This window comes from Propithecus coquereli, unplaced genomic scaffold, assembly GCF_000956105.1.
Source record: "Propithecus coquereli isolate 6110/MARCELLA unplaced genomic scaffold, Pcoq_1.0 Scaffold355, whole genome shotgun sequence".
Lineage (NCBI taxonomy): Eukaryota > Metazoa > Chordata > Mammalia > Primates > Indriidae > Propithecus > Propithecus coquereli.
Genome location: NW_012149230.1, coordinates 4,160,965 through 4,181,957, shown reverse-complemented (window position 1 = coordinate 4,181,957; position 20,993 = coordinate 4,160,965). Strand labels below are relative to the sequence as shown.

General features: G+C 51.1%; 1 protein-coding gene across 1 annotated transcript; it reads left to right on the top strand.

The window, feature by feature from the left end:
- The first annotated feature begins 571 nt into the window (after positions 1 to 571).
- Positions 572 to 20,759, top strand: LOC105816081. The gene is made up of 6 exons (XM_012651394.1): positions 572 to 752; positions 1,488 to 1,545; positions 2,631 to 2,966; positions 5,303 to 5,411; positions 19,429 to 19,539; positions 20,631 to 20,759. Exons 1-6 carry the CDS (start codon positions 572 to 574, stop codon positions 20,757 to 20,759), a joined length of 924 nt encoding a protein of 307 aa, XP_012506848.1.
- Positions 20,760 to 20,993: the final 234 nt, after the last annotated feature.

Here is a 20,993-nt window from a genome sequence, read left to right as displayed (position 1 = left end):
GGAACTCATCTAATTGCTTCTCAGAAAGTTGAAAGCAAGCACCTTTGTTCACTAAGGGAAGCGTCCCAAGGCCATTCTCCATCCCAGCCAGGTGCAGACTAAGTGAAGACTCCAGGGTGGCTGGACAGTTCCCTACTGCTGTCATCCCCACGTCCCGCGTGCACCATTGGCCAGGCACCTGCCCTCCAGCCTTGATGCCCAAGGAGGGGCTGGGTCTGGTCCAGCTGCCTGTCCTGGGCCTGCTCTTTCGCGGCTGCCTGACCTCCAGCAGGTAAAAGGAGCCAGGGAATACCTGGGTTCCAGGAGAAAGAAAAGAAACTGACAGGTCGCTCTATGATAGTTGTGCAGGTGGAGTCTGAGGGAGGGATCCAGGGGCCCAGGGGTGGAGGGATTTGCAGGGGTGGAGGGGAGGGGCTGTGGTTCAGCCTCCTCCTCTCACCGCCCCTCCCCCACCCCAGCAGCCCTTTGTCACAGGGAGGCCACAGCTCTGTGACACAGGGTTCGGCCCTGGTCAGTAGCCCCAAGGGGACTCCCAGGGCTCAGGGGCTAGAGGGCAACAGTGCAATTCGATATGGAGAATCATCTTTCTCCTCTGAAAAGCCTTAGTGACACAGGGCTGAGCCCCAGCTCAGTTGCCTGGGTGGCAGATCTCGTGCTGGGCTACCCCTGTGGACTGGGGCTCTTTCTCCTATTACTCCCCTGCCTCCATGGTGGCCCATCCTCACCAGCCCATGGGCAGAAAGGAAGCATCAGTAAGGTGAGGACCGGCGGCCAGACCCAACAGAGAATGACTCTCTCTTTCCTTTTTACTATTATTTCTACTTTTCCAAATTGACTGGAGACCCCTGAGGTGGGAACTGCCCTTATCCTGCCAGGCCCAGGTGGGGCAGGGAAGTGACAGTGGTGTGGGTTTCTATCCCAAGCTCTCAGACCCCATGTGCAGGTGTGCAGGCGGCATCAGGGCCAATCAAACACCAGGACCCAGGGGCCTGGACGAGGTGACGACAGAGCTGAGGTCTGTGTGGGAGGAAGTCCCCGGGCTCCGTGCATCAGGCATCAGTCCCCTTCCCGTGGCTGGCGCCTCAGCCCGGCCTTTCCCCTGTGTCAGGTGACCTGAGGGCTGTGCTGAGCCCCCCAGAGCCTCCCATCAGAGACCGGAGTGGCCTCTGGCCTCCTCGGGAAGGAGGACCGTGCCTGACAGCAGGATCCATAGGCCTGAGTCAGTGAGTTTCTCCAGCAGAGGAATGGTGACAAAAGATACCCACGCTGGATCTCACATAGAAAATCCCTCTGTGCATGTTTCAAAGAAGGATGACAAAAGATACTTTTATGCACATTAAAAATGAGTAGAAGGAGAGAAAAGCAGACAGAGGTCCCTCAGGTAGGTGCAGAAGGTCACGTCCTCCACAGACACTGAACGTCTGCAGCTCCTCTGGGGGGAGGCGGGTAGGGCCGGTCCCAGCCCCTCGATGTTTCTTGTCCCTCAGCGTGCGGCGGCGATGACGGGGAGGCCCAGGAGCGGGAAGAAGAGCTGCGGCCTGAAAGGTAAGGCTCTGGCCCGGAGTCCCCAGGGGGCTTAGCCTCGCTGATCCTGAGGGACGAGTCTACCAGGAAGTCAGCTGCAGAGGGCTGAGGGGGCTCCTGGGAAGGAAATGGGACCCGGGATTCTCCTCAGATCCTGTGCCGGGCGTGAAGCCAGGCGGGCCGGGAACGGCTGCTGCCCACAGCGGGGAGGTGGGGGTGACCCATCACCAGCTGGGTGTGCATGCAGGTGGGGCCTCCAGGCCCAACTGTGGACAGCGGCTCAGCCTGCCTAAGGCCGGTTCATCTCGGAGGTGACCCCGGTCTTGTCCCCCACAGGGGGCGTGTGGGGACCCTGGGGGATGGATATGGAGAACTGAGTTCACGATAAAGCGCTGCCTGCTGCGCTTTTTTCTGTCACTGCCAGGTTCTCATGGCCTGGACACTGATGCATGGGCTGCAGGGCCAACCCCCGACGGTCTGTCCTAGGGGGACAGTCAGCCTCCTGCAAGATACCCAGGCCCCTCCATTCCGTCCTAATCCGGATCCTGATTTCCAGCTCGTAGAGATGGCCCGAGGGAACTGGAGGTGTCTATGGACCTGACTCCACTTGTGCACAGGTGAGGGACTCTCCCCTTGTCTCCCTGTCCCCCTTCCTACCAGGGCCTGGGATGGGACCCCAGGCCTAGGGCTGACCTGGGAGGGGGAGATGAGGGAAGGGGCAAAGGGATGTGACTGGAGCCCTTGGGCCTGGGAGGGGCAGAGCTCTGTGGAGTCAGCATGGGGACAGTGGAGGGGCGGTGCACCCTGCCTGCCACCCTGGCCCCACCCAGCCCTGCTGCAGCTCGTGCCTCCTGTCTCCCGCAGCCGCCTGGGGAAGCTCCCTGACCAGGGGCGCTTTCATCAGCTCTCATGTCCAGAAGCCCCGGGGCAGGGGTGCAAGGCAGCACCTGCCTGAGCCCACCGGCCGCGTGGGGAGCGTGTGGAAGATGCTCGTGCCACCGCCTCATCCCCATGGGCGTCCCCGGCTCCCCTCGCCCAGCACCTTCCACCTCCGGGCTGCACCCTGTCAGCAGAAGCGCACGGAGACCAGTCTGACTTGAAGACAGTCCCCTGGGCACTGTGCGGTACTGCTCACCTCCAGGTAACTCATGTGTGGGGCCTCCCTTCTCGACCACCTCAGGCCTCGAAGGCATCATCTGGTTCCTCTCCCAGTGGGGGGCGGCAGCCCAGGCCCTGTTATTCCCCACCTCGCGCCACAGCACGCCCCAGCGAGAGCCTCCTCTCCACCCTCCACCAGAGGCTTCGCTCTGGGGAGACCCCGTGCACAGACAGATCAAGGGTGGTGACCCCACTTTCATCAACCCCGATGTCCAGATGCTCCTGGAGATGCTCCTCCCCAGGACAGAAGAACTGAAGCTGTGGAAGGAGGAGGAAAAGGAGGGGTCGTTTCTGCAACACACGAGCCCAGACTGGCCCCGGGTTCTCTGGGGATATGTAAGTCAGCGGGCTGGGAGCCGGACACCGCAACCCCACACTTCTTCTGGAACGCGAGTGACAAACCAGAGCAGCTGCCCGGTCCTCAGCAGCTCCCCGATCCCGCATGGCTGCGTCTCGTTCGGTGAAGTCCCTGAGGCTTTTCCGCTGCAAACTGAGGCTGAAGCGCCTTCGCAGCCTCCCCAGGCCCAGCCCTGGCCCCAGCACGTGACCTGGCCCCAGCCTTGGACTCAAACCTTGTCCCAGCCCCAGCCCCAGCCCCAGCCCCACATCTGGATGAGAAACACACCCAGGCCTCTCTCCCGCCCCACCTCCCCAGACATCCCATCCTGCTCTGCGCCCCACTGTAGAGGGGACCTTAAAGGAGACCCTAGAACCAGCGGCCCCACATCCCAGGAGAAGGCGCAAGTCCTCATCCCAGCTGAAAGTGAACATCTGGGATGGCCTCGCAGAAGCCACAGAGCTGGAAGAGGATTTTACTGTCTCTGCTGAAAAGCGCTCAGGCAGCCTTCAGCCGACCCATTCCTGACCTTCCCCAGGACAGCCGGGCCTCCCGGGCCACAGGGCAGCCTCCACCCTTCCTGGGGCTTCCATCAGTCCTGAGCAGCAGGAGCAACAGGAGCAACATACTCAAAGACTTTCATCCCAGACAAAGGCCAATGGGACCTCCCCCTGCAGATCCCAAGCATTTGAGGGGCTCACAGAGCCTGAGAGTGAATTCCCAGGGTGGGGATCAGAGTTTGGCAGAAGACAAGCAGGGGGCCCCCCTGCCCTCCCAGCCTCCTGGGTGTGCCGGTGAAAGCAGCCAAGGACATAGCCACAGGTGGGACCCAGGAGCTCAGTGCCCACGGTTGTGCCCAGACTGGGGCCCTCTCACAACCCTCTGGACGTCCACTCCCGAAAGTGAGCGCGGGGCAGAGAGGAGACCAGTCAGGGTGAGGACTGACTTCTCTGTTGTCCCCTTCTCTCCTGGACCCTTCCAAGGACGTTCTCCCAGGAAATTGTCAACCGCACCTATAGAGTCATCCCCAAACTCACTGATGGCCCAGGAGGGAAGAACAGAATGTAGAAGGGGCCGGGGCCGAGCCTTGAGTTCCATGAGCTCCAGGGACTGGAGGTTTGAGCCCCACCTGTGCCTCACTCGGACTCTTACAGTGTGAGCTTCGAGTTCTGTTGAATGCACGGATGGACGAAGGAAAGCTCCTGGGGCGTGTTCACGCAGCATTTATGACCCCTCCAGGATCATAGATTTGTGGGTTTCATGCAGGCGTCAGACTTGGGAACAGCACGGCTGGCAGGAAGCCAAGACCCACTCACTGGCACAGAGACCACACCTTGACAACAATCCTCTGTCCAAATGAGCTTTCAGGGTTTTTTTTTTTTTTTTTTTGACATGCAGCTTCTCTGGTCCCTTGGGTCAGCAATTTCCTCATTCATAGCTCTGGGGCCTAATCCACTCATTGTCTGCCTCCTCCTCATCACCACTTTCTAGAACCTTCAGTGAGGTATTTCTTAAACCTGTGCATGGATCTTCTGGGCCCCTCTCCAGATCTTGCCTTTGGTCTCTGCTTGGGTCCTTGTTTTCTTCCGCCCCCATGGAGCCTTTCCCAGGGATTCTTTCCCACACAAAACCCACAAATCTACCATCATGGAGTGGTCAGAAATGCGTGGACACCCCCCAGGAGCTTTTCTCCCTCCATCCGTGCACTCAACAAATACGCGAAGCTCACATTGGAAGGTTCGTGGTGAGGCACAGGTGGGGTTCAAACCTCCAGTCCCTGGAGCCCATAGAACTCAAGGCTCAGCCTCAGCCCCTTCCACACTCTGCTCTTCCCTCCTGGGCCATCAGTGAGTTTGGGGACGACTCTATAGGTGAGGTTGACAATTTCCTGGGAGAATGTCCTTGGAGAGGTCCAGGAGAAAAAGTGACAACAGAGAAGTCAGTCCTCACCCTGACTGGTTTTCTCTCTGCCCTGTCACCTGTGGGGGAGGATGTCCAGAGGGTCCGGAGAGGGGCCCAGTCTGGGGACAACTGTGGGCACTCAGAGACCCCTCCCATTGGCCAGGAGGGCAGGTGGCCTTCTCAGTACCTCATAGGCAACCTCATGAGCAGAACCTAACAGAGCAGGACTGTCCTGTGGGCCAGAAGAGGCAGCCTAGAGCCAAATCCTAGTCTAGCAATGGCCAGGAGTGCCCCATGGGACGAGGAGGAGACTGTGGGCTCAGGAGGCCCCTGCAGTAGCAGATCAGTGCTGGAGCTCAGTGGAGGGTCCCAATCTTCAAGGGCCGAGGAGACCACGGATCCTGCAGAGGCTGAGGAGGAGAAGCCCCCTATTTGGGAAGTCACCTTGGCGGCAAGTAAGATCAGAAACCACCAGACTGTCCTCGTGAAGGTGAGTTCAGGGTCTCTGGGGACCAGTAGGAGCTCCCCGCTGCCTAGAATCTCTCCCAGCCAGGGTGCAGGAGAGCTACAAGCAAAGGTTGTGAGTAAGTTTGAGTTGAAAGTGGAGGTGGAGTCAGAGCACCAGCTTGAAGGCCCTGCCACTGGCATCCTCCTCTAAGACTACGGCACCGGCCTGTGCTTTCCAGGCCGTCATACCAACATGCTACCCCCGCAGACACGTTGCCTTCTCAGGCCCCTCTGTCCGATTCCCCGAGTGTATTCAGCAGGGAAATGTCAGCTTCCCTGGGGCTCTGTGACCCCACATGGCAGGAAGGGAGCAGCTCAAAAGTCCAGGCCCCGTGGAAGGGTGAGGGCAAGGTGTTCGGCCCTCCTGGGAAGACAGAGAGCGGCAGGAGGCCCAAAGCAGAGGAGCAAGAACAAAGTTCTGCAGGACGCAGGACCTCCCAAGCCAGTGGGATGAGCCTCGGTGCCTAGGCCAGGGCATACTATCGTTTCCTGTCAGAAAACTTAAAGCCACCTCCAGAAAGCCGCTTCAGGAAAAGGACCCATCAATTTCTGCAGTGCCTGAAGCTCAACACAAAAGGCAAAGGGCGGGAAGGTCCCCTGCAGGAGGACAAACCTGCGCCAGCCACCGCCCAAGCCCAGGCCAGCCTCAAGGCCGCGTGTGCACAGCAGGGCTGCTGAACTCTGGGCAGTCTTCACACTACTTGACCAGTCCTAGGGGAGAAGTTGGGGCTTCGGCAAGGATGTAGCTCCTTGGAGCTCCATTGTCACCAGGAGAGACTCCAGGACCCGGTGGATGGGCGTTCCTGCTGCCCCAGGGGTCCCTCCCACCCAGAGCAAGGGAGAGAGATGAGTGATACTGCCTGTGGTCACCACACCTTCCCCATGGGCAACAGACATCCTGTGAAGAACAGGCAGTGACAGGGACAGCAATTGGGCCTTCCCACTTTGGGAGCCCATGCCCCTGGCCAGTCCCTGCCAGCAAGAGCGAAGGATGGCAAGAGCCTCAGGCCATCTTCACTATTACCCCACATGGTTGCCTGATCAACCAGACCAGGCTGTGTATGACTTCCCTGGTGGGAACAGTTTTCCCCAAGAGAAAGTTGGGTACACCCAGAGGAAATCTGCTTTGCCTCAGGAAATCACATCCCCTGTTTGTTAGTGGCATCCTCTCAGTAATATATTGCTTCCCAATAGATGTGATTTTTGTCATCAGTGCTGGTGGCTTCTGTCTGGGGGGGGCTGGAGCACAGGGAAGGGGTCAGAGTTGCCCTCCAAGTGTAGTTCCCAGCAGAGATAGGCATGGAGGAGGCTGACGGGTTTGCAGACCCACCCTCACCCCGGGACCTCCCCTGCACCTTGCTTCATAACCCGGTGATTCAGGACTGTCAGACCCCGTGGAGACCACAGCCCAGGATCTGGCTCACCTCTCTTTCCCAGGTTTTCCCTCTACTGTGAACTTCGTGCAGCAGTAGGAGATGGGTTGACAGAGGCCTCTTAGGGCTCCAGGAATGTGGGAGCCAAACAGCATCACACGCCCAAGGGGGCCGGCAAGTTCTGAGGGTGGGGGCGCTGGCCCGGGATTGAGGGACAGGAGAGATCTGGCCCCACTGGATGTCGTGGTCGGGAACAGACGACCCTGCCCAGTGAAGGCTGGGACAGAGACAGGCCCCACCGACCCCTCTGGGCTCAGCCTTGATGCTGGGAGCTCCCTGCTGCACGGCCACCGCCTTCCCCTCTGTTGTGACCTCGTGCACAGGAACCCAGGTACAAATAATGACATGGCATTCTGTCCTGGAGTTGCCACAGTTACTCACACAATTTCCACTAAAAGAAGTAGAAATGTGACGCTGACAGTTTAGAGAGTCTCGCTGGCGGCCTAACCCTACTTAAAAGAAGGTCAAACCCTCGTGCCTGCGCAGCTGTCGTTGGTGAGAACAAACATCCTCCAGCGTGAACACGGTGAGGCTGGGGACCTGCTCTTCTAGGCTTGCGATTTGCCTCTTGGCCTCTAGAGAACTGTTAATAATTGTGAAAAATTTGGGGTTTTAAAAAAATTTGTTTTTGTTTTGTTTTTCACCCAACAAAGTTTAAAGTAAGTCACATGTGCCATACCCTACCCGGAAATTCTGTTAGGACGATCTGAGCCTAAAGTCCAGTTGGTACCCGCCAAAGCAGGAAGGAACGGACAGTGCAGATTCTGATAAAGTGAGGACTCCCCTCTGCGTTTCCTGTTCCCGCCAGGAGCCAGGGGCGAGTCTGCGGCTTCAGCGCGGCCCGGGGAGGAGCCTCGGGTGAACCGTGTCCTGAGACTACCGATGTCCATCAACCCGCAAACCCCCCGCGTCCTTCTCCAAAGTGTATCAACATGAGTTTGAAAATTTTGGTTGGTAAAATACGAGTACCTCAGGTTTCCAAAGTGCAGGGGAAGGCCCAAGGAAACGCGAGGGCAGGAGCTCTCCTAATGCATGTTCCTGGGCTGCTGTCCTGTCGTCGGGATGGGACAGCGTTTTTAAGCTCCCAGGGCACGCGGGACTCACCTTCCCAACACGCAGGTGTGGGGACCGTGGACCCCACTCCTTCGGGTGGAAACACGCTCTGTAGGCTCTGTCTTCTGTTCTACATGTTGAGTCCAAGGCACCTAGGAAGGTGGGGTTCAAAAGGTCTGCCAAGGCAAAGCTGCAAACTCTTCCATCCCAGGAGTGTGCCCCTAAGACAGACAAGGGTGGGGATCGGTTCCCTTTGAAAGCAAAGGAGCGAAGAAGTGACTTTAAGTGACCAAATAGGGTTGTCCGAACAATTCCCCGATCCCGATGGCACCCAGGCCCGCACCTTAACTAACCTGAGGGAACCCCAGCATCTCCCGGGCTGCACCAAAGGATGCCCCCCAAGCCCATCACCCCCAAGTCCTGCAGCCAAGACGCTGTCACCAGGGCTGGCACCTCCCTGTAGCTCCCACCCCGGAACCCCTCACCAGAGCCCAAGACAAGCCACGCCTCCCGCCCATCCCTGTGGAGGTCGGAGAGTCCCCAAGGCCCAGGCCTTGTCCTGGGACAGCCCTGCATCCCCCAGGATCTCCTGCCAGAGCTCACCTGAGACAGCCGGCCTGCAAGGCCACCTGTGGAACTGCGGCTCCTCATGCTGCGTCCCTGCTGCCCGACGCCGCACCCTGTGACCCTGCCGGTCTCTCCAAGGTGCCCGGATTTGGTGGCTCCTGGCGGGAAGGCCACCAGCTGTGACTGTGAGATTCAAATGAAGACGGATATTTGGGTTTCAGAGCTTGAGGACACAGTGGGGTCACGGGCGAGTTCACACTCTGGATTCTGGAGATGGTCTCAAGAGATATTTGACTTTGTCCAATTTTGCACTTTGAATAAATGCAATTATTTTGTATCCCGATTATAACCTCAATAAAGTTGCTTAAAAAACAAAACACTGTGCATATTGTTTGGCAGGTTTGGGGGAATACAGAACAGTGAATTCCTAGCCATTAATCTATATCAGACAATATGTACATGTAAAACTGTTGTGTATATTCCCAAGGTACCCTCCTAAATTTTTGAGCTATTTTTCTTTTCTTTCACCATAGTATCATATTTTCCTCTGACTGGTTCAAGAAAATTAACACATTTCTTAATATTCGTTAATTGATGCTAATCTAGTAGGCAAAAAAGAAAGATAATGATGTCTTTGTTCAGGCTTCCAGGTAGTTCATGGTAAGTGAGGGTGAACATCTTTCCACATATGTTGGTGTCTGTATTAGTTTCCTGTGGCTGTTATGACAAATGATCACAAACTCAGTGGCTTAAAACAACATCAGTTTTCTATCTTACAGACTGAGAGGTCATACATCTGAAATGAGGGCGACTGGACCAAAAATTAACGTGTCCTTTGGCTGCGATCCCCTTGGAGCTTCCAGGAGAGAATAATTCTCCTTGCGTTTCCCAGCCTATAGAGGGGCCCACGTTCTTTCGCTCTTGGTCCCCTCCCAACTTTATTTAATTTTTTTATTTTTTTTCAGAGGTTTCCAACACATTTTATTTTGCAGACTACTGGTTCGTAGCGTTTGAGGACCAACATCTGTATAAATTCCCATAAAATGTCCAATCAGTTTCAGTTCTGCGGAGGCCTCTTCTGTACTGCACACCATGCTTGCGGCCCGAGCTCCAGTTGCACACGCGTGAAGGCTGCTCGCTGGTTCCTGGCAGAGGAGGGGTCCCTGCTAAAGCCTCTGCCAGGGAGCTGCGTCTTTCCAGTGGTGGTTTCCTTTGGCAAGAAGTGCATCGGTCTACACGTGCAGCTTTGGTGCCTGCAAGCGGGAGCATCCAGAAACTTGAAAGACGTGGTGTTTTTCTCTTACGAAGACAAGACACTTGAGGACTCGGTGCCCTGGTGCTTAGGGACAGGAATCCCTCACTGTTTTAGTAGGTTAAAATATAAGAAAGCCTCTGGTTTTAAGTAACATAGATAACACCTTTTTAGGTTGCCTATTTATTCTAGAACTACAGAATTTAATTCAAGAAAATATAGGTCCCACGAAAGAGTTGAAAGTTTCATAAAACTAAAATCTAGTTTTCCCCGATAAATTGTACTTTAGGCAAAAATTCTCCCAATGCTTCTAAAATAGTACTAAAAGGGGCATCTGATTATACAAGAGCAATTAAAAAAATTAAATATTTATTCGAATAACAAGTTTAAGTTCAAGGCTGCAATGTTGGCAATGCAGATTTTTAACACAGATCACAAAAAGCGTGAACAAAAAATACTGGTGCAAAGGACAAAATAATGCTAAGAATTAGGCTAAATAGCTGTGGTTTTAAGAAAACAAAAAACCTGAAATCACTATATAATATAAAATGTATTAAACACTACCATCCACAGAACAGTCTTTATTATTGATTATATTTAAAAATTATTTGTGTAATTATATATTGAATTATAAATGAGTGTTATACACGAACCCCCTTTCAGAAGGCAATTTCTTCTTGCACTGTAGAACATCTAGTATCATCGCAAAAAGTATCCTTTTTTTGCTATCAAAGAAAACAGTTAACAGTATTACTGTAAGTATCAGGAAGGCTACAAAAAAATAAATATGATTTCTTTTTTGTCTTCAAGTGCTTTCCATGCAGCGTGAAGCACTTGCCTTGTGGAACCGAATGCACTACTGGACAATGCCCTGGGTCCGGGATGCTCTTGAATGGTAAGGCGAGGCTTTACAAATCAAAGACTCAAAGGAATCATGCAACTCTCTCACTACTGGGATACTGTTGTGTGCCATTTACCAATGCTGTCTTTCCAGAACACCATTCAAGACACTTAAAAAAAGATCAGACTTATATGATAAATATACATAAAATGAAAAGACACAAACTTATATTTGACACTACTATCCCTCCCAACTTTAAAGCCAGCAGTGACTACCAGGTTCTATATTTCTGACATGGCACCAGGCCAACTCTCTTCTGTGTCCTTTTACTTCCAAGGACCTTGTGACTACAGTGGACTCACCAGGGTAATCAAGGATGATCTCCCACTCTTGTGATACTTCACTGAGTAGAACGGGCTCCAGCTCTATCCAGGATAATACAAGAGGTGCTAGATCACCATTGTTCTTCGTGGCTGAGTAGAACTTCACGGTATACACATACATCTTATTAATCCACTCATGTATTGATGTACCATATGTACTCACCATCAAATTGGTATTAACTGACTTAACTGACTAACACTGAAGTGCACATACAGTAGTAACAGTCATCAGGTGCCGGGAAGATGGTGGGGGGAGGAGGGGATAGGTATATACACACATAGTGAGTGCAATGTGCATCGTCTGGGGGATGGACACTCTTGAAGCTCTGACTTGGGTGGGGCAAGGGCAATATACGTAACCTAAACATTTGTACCCCCGTAATATGCTGAAATAAAAAAAGGATGATTTCCCCATCTCCAGTTCAGCTGAATAGAACCATAAGTTAGCCTGTAATCTTAACATAGATATCTTTGGGGCAGGTGGGCGATTCTGCCTACCACAGAACATTTGTATTCCTTTTACAATCCTTTCTATTTCTTTTGTTAGTCTCCATTGTTCGTTTTCTATTGTTCCCCCTGGGACCCTGGGGAAGAGGTGGGGCAGGAGCCTCTGAGTCCCCAGGAGGCCTCTTACTCAAAGCAGGCTTTCTGACCCCTGCCACAGCCATGGGACCGTCTCGTGGCTCTGGGTCCTGGTCACTGTACCAATCACAGGAGCATCCAGTCTTGCAAACTTTATTTCCTCTCACCTTCTCCTAACCACTACTCCCTCTCCAGCCTCCCACCAGGTGAAGCCTAAGCCTTAAGTGGGAGTGCCATGTCCAGAAGGCAGCCCAGAGGGTGGGTAGGAGGACTCCAGTCCTTCTATAATAAGGCTGGGCACACTTTTCCTCCCCTGAAGGCAACCAAACAGCTGACACCGAGGAGATCCCGGCTCTTTCAGCTCCAGCCACCACTAAAGATACTTGAAAAATTCTGCTTTAGTGACAACTACAATACACAGTAGAAAAAACGTAATGGAGAACAGTTATTTCTAGGTGCAAATGGCCTGTGAGAAGTTGAACTTGATATATAATTAATAATATAAAACAAGACATCATTCTGTCCACTACCATATATTTGATTAACTAAGAACTTGAAACTCCTAAGACTGTAGTCCTCACAATTCCTGGACTCCCTGGGCTAGAGGGAAGCTGCAGAGAGCACCCCATAGACACTCTCTCCAGTGAGGGATGTCTCATTATTGAAGCTCTTCTGGAAAGAAGATATTGCAATCCTTTTTAGCATCTGGTCTTTCAAAATAAAAGTAAAGACCTACCACATTGAATTTAGGGAATTGTAGTTCTTGAGAACAGAATTTCAACAATAATGATCAATATTGAATTATTAGTTCAGACAAGTTTCTGTATCATAATAATCTTTTTTACTTCAATAGGATATTTGGAGATGATCTGTGATTAATGGAACCTAGTGTAACAGAAGTAAGGGTCTGGAAAATGATGAAATGTTTTATGAGTTGTCTCTTTAAAATCCTTCACCATTTTTGAGGAATTAAAACCTGCATTCTTGCCCGAGGCCAGTAATCAGGGGGGCAGGGGACTGTTCTTTGTTCTTTGTTTTAAACCACAGGAGATGTCTCAACGGAATTGTCCAGACAAAGGGCATGGGATCATCTTCACTGGAGATAAGGCCAACCAGGACCACCAACCATAGTTAAACAGCAATAGTCCAAAGCTGAAAACCCCTTTTAAAAGCTCTGTATTTCTGCTTAAATGGAGGACGATGGTTCTTTAAGATGAGAAGCTGCCATCTTCTTCATCTGCCAGCAAATTATAAACTTCCCTTTCCTTTTCCTCAAACCACTTGTCATCGTTCTTCATTTGGCCGCAGAGACAAGTACCAAACTTTCGGTAACACTAGGGACCAAGTTAAGATCCTGCATAAGAGGGATGAGAGCATGCGGATAAATAATTAGAGAAAGGGAAGGCAAGGAAAACCCGTGGTGTCCTGATCACATAGGCGCTTGGAGGCAGAAAGGTAACACTACCTTCCAATTATTGGGAAATTTCAGTTAGAGAGATATTAGTCACTTGGAAACTAAAGCTCATAAAGTTACCAAACCACATGGTTAGTAGGTGGGCATTTACTCCTCACCCCCTGTTCATAATCTTTTTTCATAACTCATTATCAGATGGAAAGGAGCAAGATCCAATGCACTTTCAAAGCCCACTAAAGAAAAGCTTCAGGGATGCCTCTGGCACCTGTCGAGAAACTCAAAGGAGATGGTACCTTCTCAGCTGGCTCAGAAGACCACATTGCCAGAAAAACATCTGATGTTAGCCATTCCTCAAAACTTCCTGAGAACGATGGCACGATTGGAACGCATCCCACTGCCTGGATTATAATGAATTCCAGGGTAACATTAGTGACATGTAATGGAGGATTGAGGTGTTTTCCCTTGACCCTGCATCTTGAGAATAGCAGGGAAAACAATGATTTTCCTTTTAGCATGCCTCCTGAGTCAGCGAAAGAAGAGTTGGATGTGAGGTCACACATCAAAAAATACTCTAAAGAATCATAGAAAATCAGGGGCACAAACACAGTATGCAACAGAAAAAGAAAGCACTGGTGGTTTCCAGGGGAGCCACAACTGCTGATGTCTCTGAAATCAAGACAGAAATACAATGGAAACTCCCACACTGAGGCAGACCCTGCTTCAGCTAAACAAGCAGTTAGCCAGGTAGGGAAGGAGAGCCGATGTGGCACCTGCTCAGACTTCCAGCAGCCCAAAGTCTGGCACTCCTCATGCCGAGGGGACTGCTGTGAAGACCTCAATCACCAGGGCATGAAGAGTCTTCTTCAGAACGCCATCTGGAAATGACCACGCAAACCCTGCTCTCAGTGAAAGTGAGCCCTGACTTGTTTATGGCTGTACCAGATCAGAATTGAGGCGAGAGCCAAGGTTTAGATTTCGTGTTAAATAGTTTGGCCGATGGTTTCCACTGTGAATGCTTTGGGAGGGAAGAGAGAATGGAGCTGGTGAGGTGGATTCTGCATTTCATTTGCTGGGGATGTGAAGTTGGGATGGGCTGGTCCTGCTGTGACTGGCACGGCCACCAGGACCTGCAGCCACCAGAGGGCCCAGGACCAAGGGAGGAGACAGGGAGCCTTGACCCTCCAGAGGTCTCCAGTGTCTCAGCAACACGACCACTAGCAGGAGGGAAGAGCAAGCTCTGGGTCCATTTCAGAAGGACCTGCCCCTCCCCCCTTCTGCCCTGCTCCTGCTTTACAGCCTTTCTCTTCACTAATTGGAGCTTAGTTTGGGAAATGGAGGGAGTGGAAGTTTTGGGTGAGGGGCAGGGGAATCAAAGTTTGGGAGGCCTCGGGCTCCCCTGATTGGCACTGTTAGCTGTACCTGCAGCTGCATGAGGGTCCCAAGGCTGGGCAGGGGGCAGTGAGACTGGCCTAGACCCAGGGTCTCCTGGGGCACCTACCCCAACCTCAGGCACTGCTGGGTGCCCAACCCAGCCAGGAAGGAGGCCAGAGTGGCCAGGCACCTCCTCTTCTGCCTCCTATTCTCCGCTCCAAGCAAGACGTGGGGGTCAGTGGTGACAGAGCAGACACCCCTCCCTCAAGCTGCCGGGGTCCAGAAAAGGCCACCCCTCCCCAGGGATGGTGTGAGGGTCGGGAGCCTCAGGTCAAGATGAAGAGGAAAATTTGCAAACCAAGGGGACTAGAGCCAAAGCCGAAGAGGCTGCCCTGACAATGGCAGGGCCGCCCCTTCCGGACGCGCGGACGGCCGAGCTCAGGGTAGCCTCCACAGTGGAAGGACGTCTTCCCTGACAGAGCTGTGCTCCTGCACGCAGACGCAAGCACGGCCCAGTAGACTTGGAGTCATCTGGTCCGTTATTTAAAAGTAGATGAGTATGTTCAAAATTACGTGAGTAGCGTGAAATTCATGACAAGAAAATTTTCTTTGGAAAGAATCATCCCTTAAATGGCTCCTCCAGCCTAAAATATTCCTAGAACTTCCTTGAGGCCAGGTGTGCCATTGCTGCCAAAATTATGATGAGAGCCAAGTCTTCTTTCCCTGTAGCAAACAGCAAATGGAGACCAAGGCTAGGGCAGGCCCACTGCATATTTCAAAAGGAAAAAGTAATGCTGCCCAGGGGATCATATTTCCTTTCAGTTTTTCTTTCCTTTAAACTAATGGTCTTCAAATTCTTTTGTTCCATCCTCTTAAAGCAATCTTTGTGTATCCTCTGTGAACTAAAATAAAATCTTAAGCCCCACCCCCAGTCGACTGAATGGACGCCCTCTTGCCCAAGAAGACCCCAGGAAAACCTTAAACTGAGTTGCCAGCCATGAGGAGGAGGGAGGTCACACACGCCTCACCACAGCCACTCCCTTTTGGAGTTACTCCTTGTAACAAAAAGGTAGTAAATCATTAACAGGCCTAAGGCCATGCAAGGCTAAGCTTAAACCACTCCTGCAGGACATCGATTTACTTAACAGATCACTTGAGTCTCCATGTATGTCCAGTGGCTGGTCTCTGATGAGCAGACTTACTTATCTTAAAATAGTCCAAGCCTTTACAGCTTCATGTCTTAACCAATTACCAATCAAAGAATCTTTAAGCCCGTCTATAACCTATATATCCCAGCCTTTTTGGGTCAAACCAATGTAGGCCTTCCATGTATTAATTTATGATTTTACATGTAATTCCTGTCTCCCTAAAATGTTTAAAATCAAAGTGTAACCCAGCCACAGGGCTACTTGCTCAAGGCTTCTTGAGCATGGCTCTTGGGGTCATGGTCATACACATTTGGCTCAGAATAAACCTCTTTAAATTATTTTACAGGGATTATGTTCTTTTCCATTCACACTTCTGACACAATTTTAGTAGACACATATTTTTCCATCACGAAAAAGGATTTTAATTTGTGGCAGGATTCAAATACATTAAAACAAAATCATACATCACTCTTCTGAATGTATCTGACGCAATGTTAATGGAGTGGTGATTTGGCCCTAATCATCATGTATGTACAAAACACCAAGCAAGTCCTTCTTTAGAAGCTGGGAATTTTGTATCATTCTTTGTTTCTGTGAACTTGTATTTCTATCCCACTACTCACAGTGACATTTGTCCTAAGGTAAATTCACATGCTTTTTCATGCTTAATAATCTTTTGTTCACTCCCATTTGACTTACTTGCAACTTCTCTTATTTTCTGTCTCTTTCTGTCTGTCTGTCTCTTTGTCTCTGTTTCTCTCACTTTATATATATATATATACACACACATATATATCTCATATATATATATTTAGTAAAACACAGTTCACCCAACAAAATGAATGTTTAGAATTTTAATAAATATTTATGAAATAGGAATCCAAATTATATTGGAAATATACCCTCTAATCAGATGGATGGCACAGACTTAAGAGTATCATTGAAGGGTCCCTTTGTTACTAGAAGTTCAGTACTTGTTGCCTTGACCGAATGAAGAACATAGACAAGCGGCTGGAGGAAAAGGAAAGAGAAGTTTATTAATTTGCTGGCAAATGAGGCAGATGGCAGACTCTAGTCGTAAAATACCAATGTCCTAGCTACAAGCAGAAATACAGAGCTTTTAAAGGCGTTTTCAGCTTCAGGCTATTGCTGTTTAACTATAGCGTCTCCAGTGAAGACAATCTCCTGATCTCTGCCTGGACAATTCCATTGAGCCATCGCCTGTGGCAAAAACAAAAAACAAAGATAAAGGTTTTAATTCCCAAAAGGAGTGTGTGTGGGGGGGTGCATTACAAGACAGCTCATAAAACATTTTACCCTTTTTCAGGCCACTTCCACCTCTGTTACATATTCCTCACTGCCAATTTTACTTCCATAGCTGTGGAGAAGTGGCGACATCGTTATTGGGCTGCTTCCTGCTGAGCTGGGGCCGTGCTTTAGACAGAAGGCCATGCTTACACATGCCACTGCAAAGCTTCGGCAGCAGGCAGTACAACAGACGGTGGAAAAGGGCGTAAGGACCTATAGCCGTGAGGATTGACAAGGCGAAGTAGAGGGTACCTGATAAAAGAGATATTTACCCCACTTGGTGTCTAAGACACCCGTAGGATTGTGGGCTCTTACTGTCACCTTGTACATGAGACAGGGCTGGGCAAGACAGAAACACAGGACCTCTGAGTACAGAGCTATTAGCTGCTCCCTGTAGGTGACCCAAGTGACCAGCTTCTGCAAATTCAGAGTGCAGGAAGATAAACAACATACAGGACTGTGACAAAGCCAGCAGTAAGACTGATTAGCAGAAGAAATCCTCACTAAAGAGTTGTCTCTCCACCTAAAGACAGAACAAATAGCCAAAGAAAGAACAGAAAAGACAGTATCAGCCTTTTTTTTTCCTTCTTCTTAGACAGATACTCTAGATCACCTGGAGGCTGGCCCATCCACTGGGGGCCTGGGTCCTCTTCCTCTGTGGGAAACCTCTTTACTCTAGTATGGCGGACTCCTTTTACTCCTGACAGTTTCAATGAGGTGTGGTTGTTAGAGGCACTTCATATGGTCCCTTCCACTTCTCTGCTTCCGATGGGGCAGGGACCTGACAGTGGCAACTTCACGCACAGCGGTTAGTATTTGATGTATTGCTTTACTGTGTTTCTTCACTTATGATTGTATTACCATACTTGGCTCGGGGTGCTAGGGAGGGTCTCCCACAAACTATTTCATAGGGGCTTAACTTGAGCCTGCTCCTAGGGGCAACCCTTGTCTGGAGAAGAGCACGCAGCCATGCCCTGTCCCATTTTGGAAGGGCTTCCTGCACCAATTTTGCTTACTTGCTGAGATACCTCCTATGCAAAGGAGGGTCCGTTATCACTCTGTATGGAGGAAGGGAGCCCATACCTTGGAGCGAGTTCATTCAGAAGGATTCTGGTAACTGCAGACGCTCTCTCCATTCGGGTAGGGTAAGTCTCTACCCATCCTGAAAAGGTATCTACTAATATAAGTTTCCAATCATTGAAAGGGTGGGTCCCCAGACGTTGGGTTCCCTGTGCAGCAGGTCGCTTTTCTGTCTTTGGATTGTTTCAAGCACATTGTCTGCTTCAGACGGGGTCTTCTTAAATGAGATCCCACCAAATCCATTAAGGCATCGCGCCCCTCATGTGTGCATTCCTGTAAGTGCCTCATGAGGGGCCGAACGAGGCTTGGATCCTCCTCCTGCCGCGAGGAGCCCCCTTTCCTTCCAGATGGCACCGTGGGCACACTCAACCATAAAGGCATATTTAGTCTGTATAAATGTTTACCTTTTCCCCCCCTCTGGATAACTGAAGAGCTGTGGTTAAAGCAATCAGCTCAGCTTTCTGGGCTGAAGTCCCAGGCGGCAGTGCCACTGCATCCAGCCCTTTGTTGTCCATTGTCCATTGTCCATAAAGCTGCTCCCATCAGTGAAAAGATCCCAATCTGGCTCTGGCATCGGCTGACCTGACAGGTCCATCCTGTTGTAACAGGCGGCCTCCAGGACTTCCAAACGGTCGTGCTGCAAAGGCTCATTCCCTTCGGGTGGTCACAGGGCGGCAGGATGGGCGCAGACACCATCTTTAATAACAGCTCACAAGTAGCTGCTCCTGGCAAGGAGGCCACCCTCTAACAGTGCTGTGCAGTGGCTTTGACAAGCATGCCTCTGCCGTGGGACGTCTCCCAGCATCTGCACTGAGGCTCCAAGGCTCATTCTTTGTTTTCCATGAACATGTAATTTAAATTCTTTCTGCAGGCCAGGCAACCCCAAAGCAGGGGCTATCACAGGACTCTGCTTCAGTTTTTCAAAGGCATTTTGACAGTCTGTGGTCTAAATCAGGGGCTCCACATCTGTTCCTTCGAGGGCCTCATACAGGGCTTTACTATTAGTCCAGAGTTGGGGATCCAGACGTGACAGGACTCTGCCACTCCTAGGAGCCGGCGCAATTGCTGCAGCTCCCCTTGCTAATTTGGAATCCCAGATAAGTAACCTGCTGTTTGCAAATCTGTCCAATTGCAGGGTTTGAAAGTCCCCCACTAAGCTATCACCAGACAGGGCAGGGGAGCCTTTTTAAACCCCTGAGGCAACACAGTCCATCAGCACCATGAGGCCACCCTAGTCCCAGGATCCTGCCATTCAGATGCGATTGAGTACCATTAATAGTCACTTGTACAACACCACTAATGGACCCTGCACGAATCTGTACTCATGGGTATGGGGCGTTTAAGTTCTCTCTGCATGTCTCAGGTCCTGTTGGTCTATACGGCCTTATTCACTTTTTGGTAGCTTTCTTCTTGCAAATGCTGCAACAACGTGCAGGTCTGCTGAGGCCCAGACTTCCAGGTGAACTCTTCCACTTTGAAGTATCCTGTATGCTTCAACAGGCCCTGGCATTCACGAAGCAGGAGCTTGGAGACACCCCTAGAGGTGAGCTTCTGCGCTTCTGGAACAGCTCTGGTGCCGCTGCTGCTTGCCCACGTCCACCGGATTTGGCAGTGGAGGAGGCAGTGGGAGCACCTCCAGCTTCGGCAGCAACTCCCTGGGTCCACCTCCTGGGCCCACAGTGAGTTCCTCAGCCGCTGCTTGCCTCACCACTGCCGCCCCCCAAGCCTGGCTCCCAGCACACCATGCATGGCTGGTGCTAGGGGCCAGGTGGCAGCCAAGGGGGAGGCCCTGGGCTGCTTCTGCCCATGTAGCTTGGTGGCGGCAGCACTCTTGTGCCAATTGAAAGGCCCACTGACTGAGTCCCCACTGTCAATCGTACTCGGGGCTCCTATGGGGATATTTGCATTGGGACCGCTACTGAGGCATGGAGCCCCAGGCCTCCTCCTCCATCATCTGAGTCCCAGTCTTGAGAAACCATTTGCTTTCCTGGGGATTTCTTGTTACCTGGAGCCCTTTGCAATTTGGGGTAGTGTTCTTTCCAATGTCCTTCCTTTTTACAAAGCACGCTGATTGTACTTCAACCTGGGCAACTTTTTCCACACTTTCCTTTTGACTGTCTCAAAGGACCCTTAGTTGGTGCAGCTAACAAAACACACATAGATTTCAGTTTCTGTTCTTTCCTTGCATTATATGCTTTAAAGGTGATATCAGCAAGCTGTGAGGGAGTCATGCCAATTGTCTCTTACACACTCTGCAGCTTCCTCCATATATCTGGAGCACGCTGCCCTACAAAAGTTATATTAATCATGCACATATTTTCAGGGCCCTGGATCTGCATCTGTATATTTCTGATATGCCTGATAGATGCATTCTAAAAATTCAGAGGGATCTTCATCAGAAGTCCAATAACACCCTGCCAGCTGTCCTTATCCATTCAAGCCCCCATCTGACATTGCCATAATAGAGATTGCCCTGCCCCAGCTATGGGTGCCCTCTTGCCAAATTGAGTTCCCTGATGGGTCTTAGAAGGAGAGACCATTCCCACTCCCAGGTCATAACCTAGTGGGCCTGGGACTAAAGGATCAGTTTTAGTCACATCCTTCCAGCCCTTCTCTTGGTGCCAAGATGGTGATGGTGGCAGTGGTGGGTGGTGGCAGCAGCAGTTGCCCTGGGCCAGGCTCCACGCAGGGCCACTTCCCAGGCCGACCACGGGGCTGTGGAGTAGGGGAGAGCTGCTGCTGTTAGTGCACTCCATGACCACTGCCTCAGGAACCACAGCAGATCAGGCCTCAGGGCCCCAGTGGCACGAGCTTGCTCATGGCCAAGCCCGTGGCACCTTCCCTGGTGGGTGGGGAGCTGCTGGTAGGGGAGCAGGTTCACAAGATCCGACCTGGTTAATCCCTCCCCAATTTTATCACACGGCCGTTCAGCCTCTTTGTTATGCAATTGCACGGAAGATCGTACTTACGGGTTCTCATCCCATTTACCAGACCTTTGACAAAATAATTCCAGTTTTAAGATCGTATAATAATTTAAGTTTCCACTAATGGCCACTTCTCCTCACACTCCACTATGTACATTGGATTAAAATAAAACCATTCTCTTTTATAGCCATAAATTGGTTATTCAGCC

Bases quoted from the DNA above. Each gene is read 5' to 3' on its own strand.
- LOC105816081 (XM_012651394.1), top strand. From the start codon at position 572: ATGGAGAATCATCTTTCTCCTCTGAAAAGCCTTAGTGACACAGGGCTG. The intron at 753-1,487 runs GTAAGGTGAGGA...CTTGTCCCTCAG, and splicing joins TGGGCAGAAAGGAAGCATCA to CGTGCGGCGGCGATGACGGG. The intron at 5,412-19,428 runs GTGAGTTCAGGG...CTTCTGGAACAG, and splicing joins ACCAGACTGTCCTCGTGAAG to CTCTGGTGCCGCTGCTGCTT.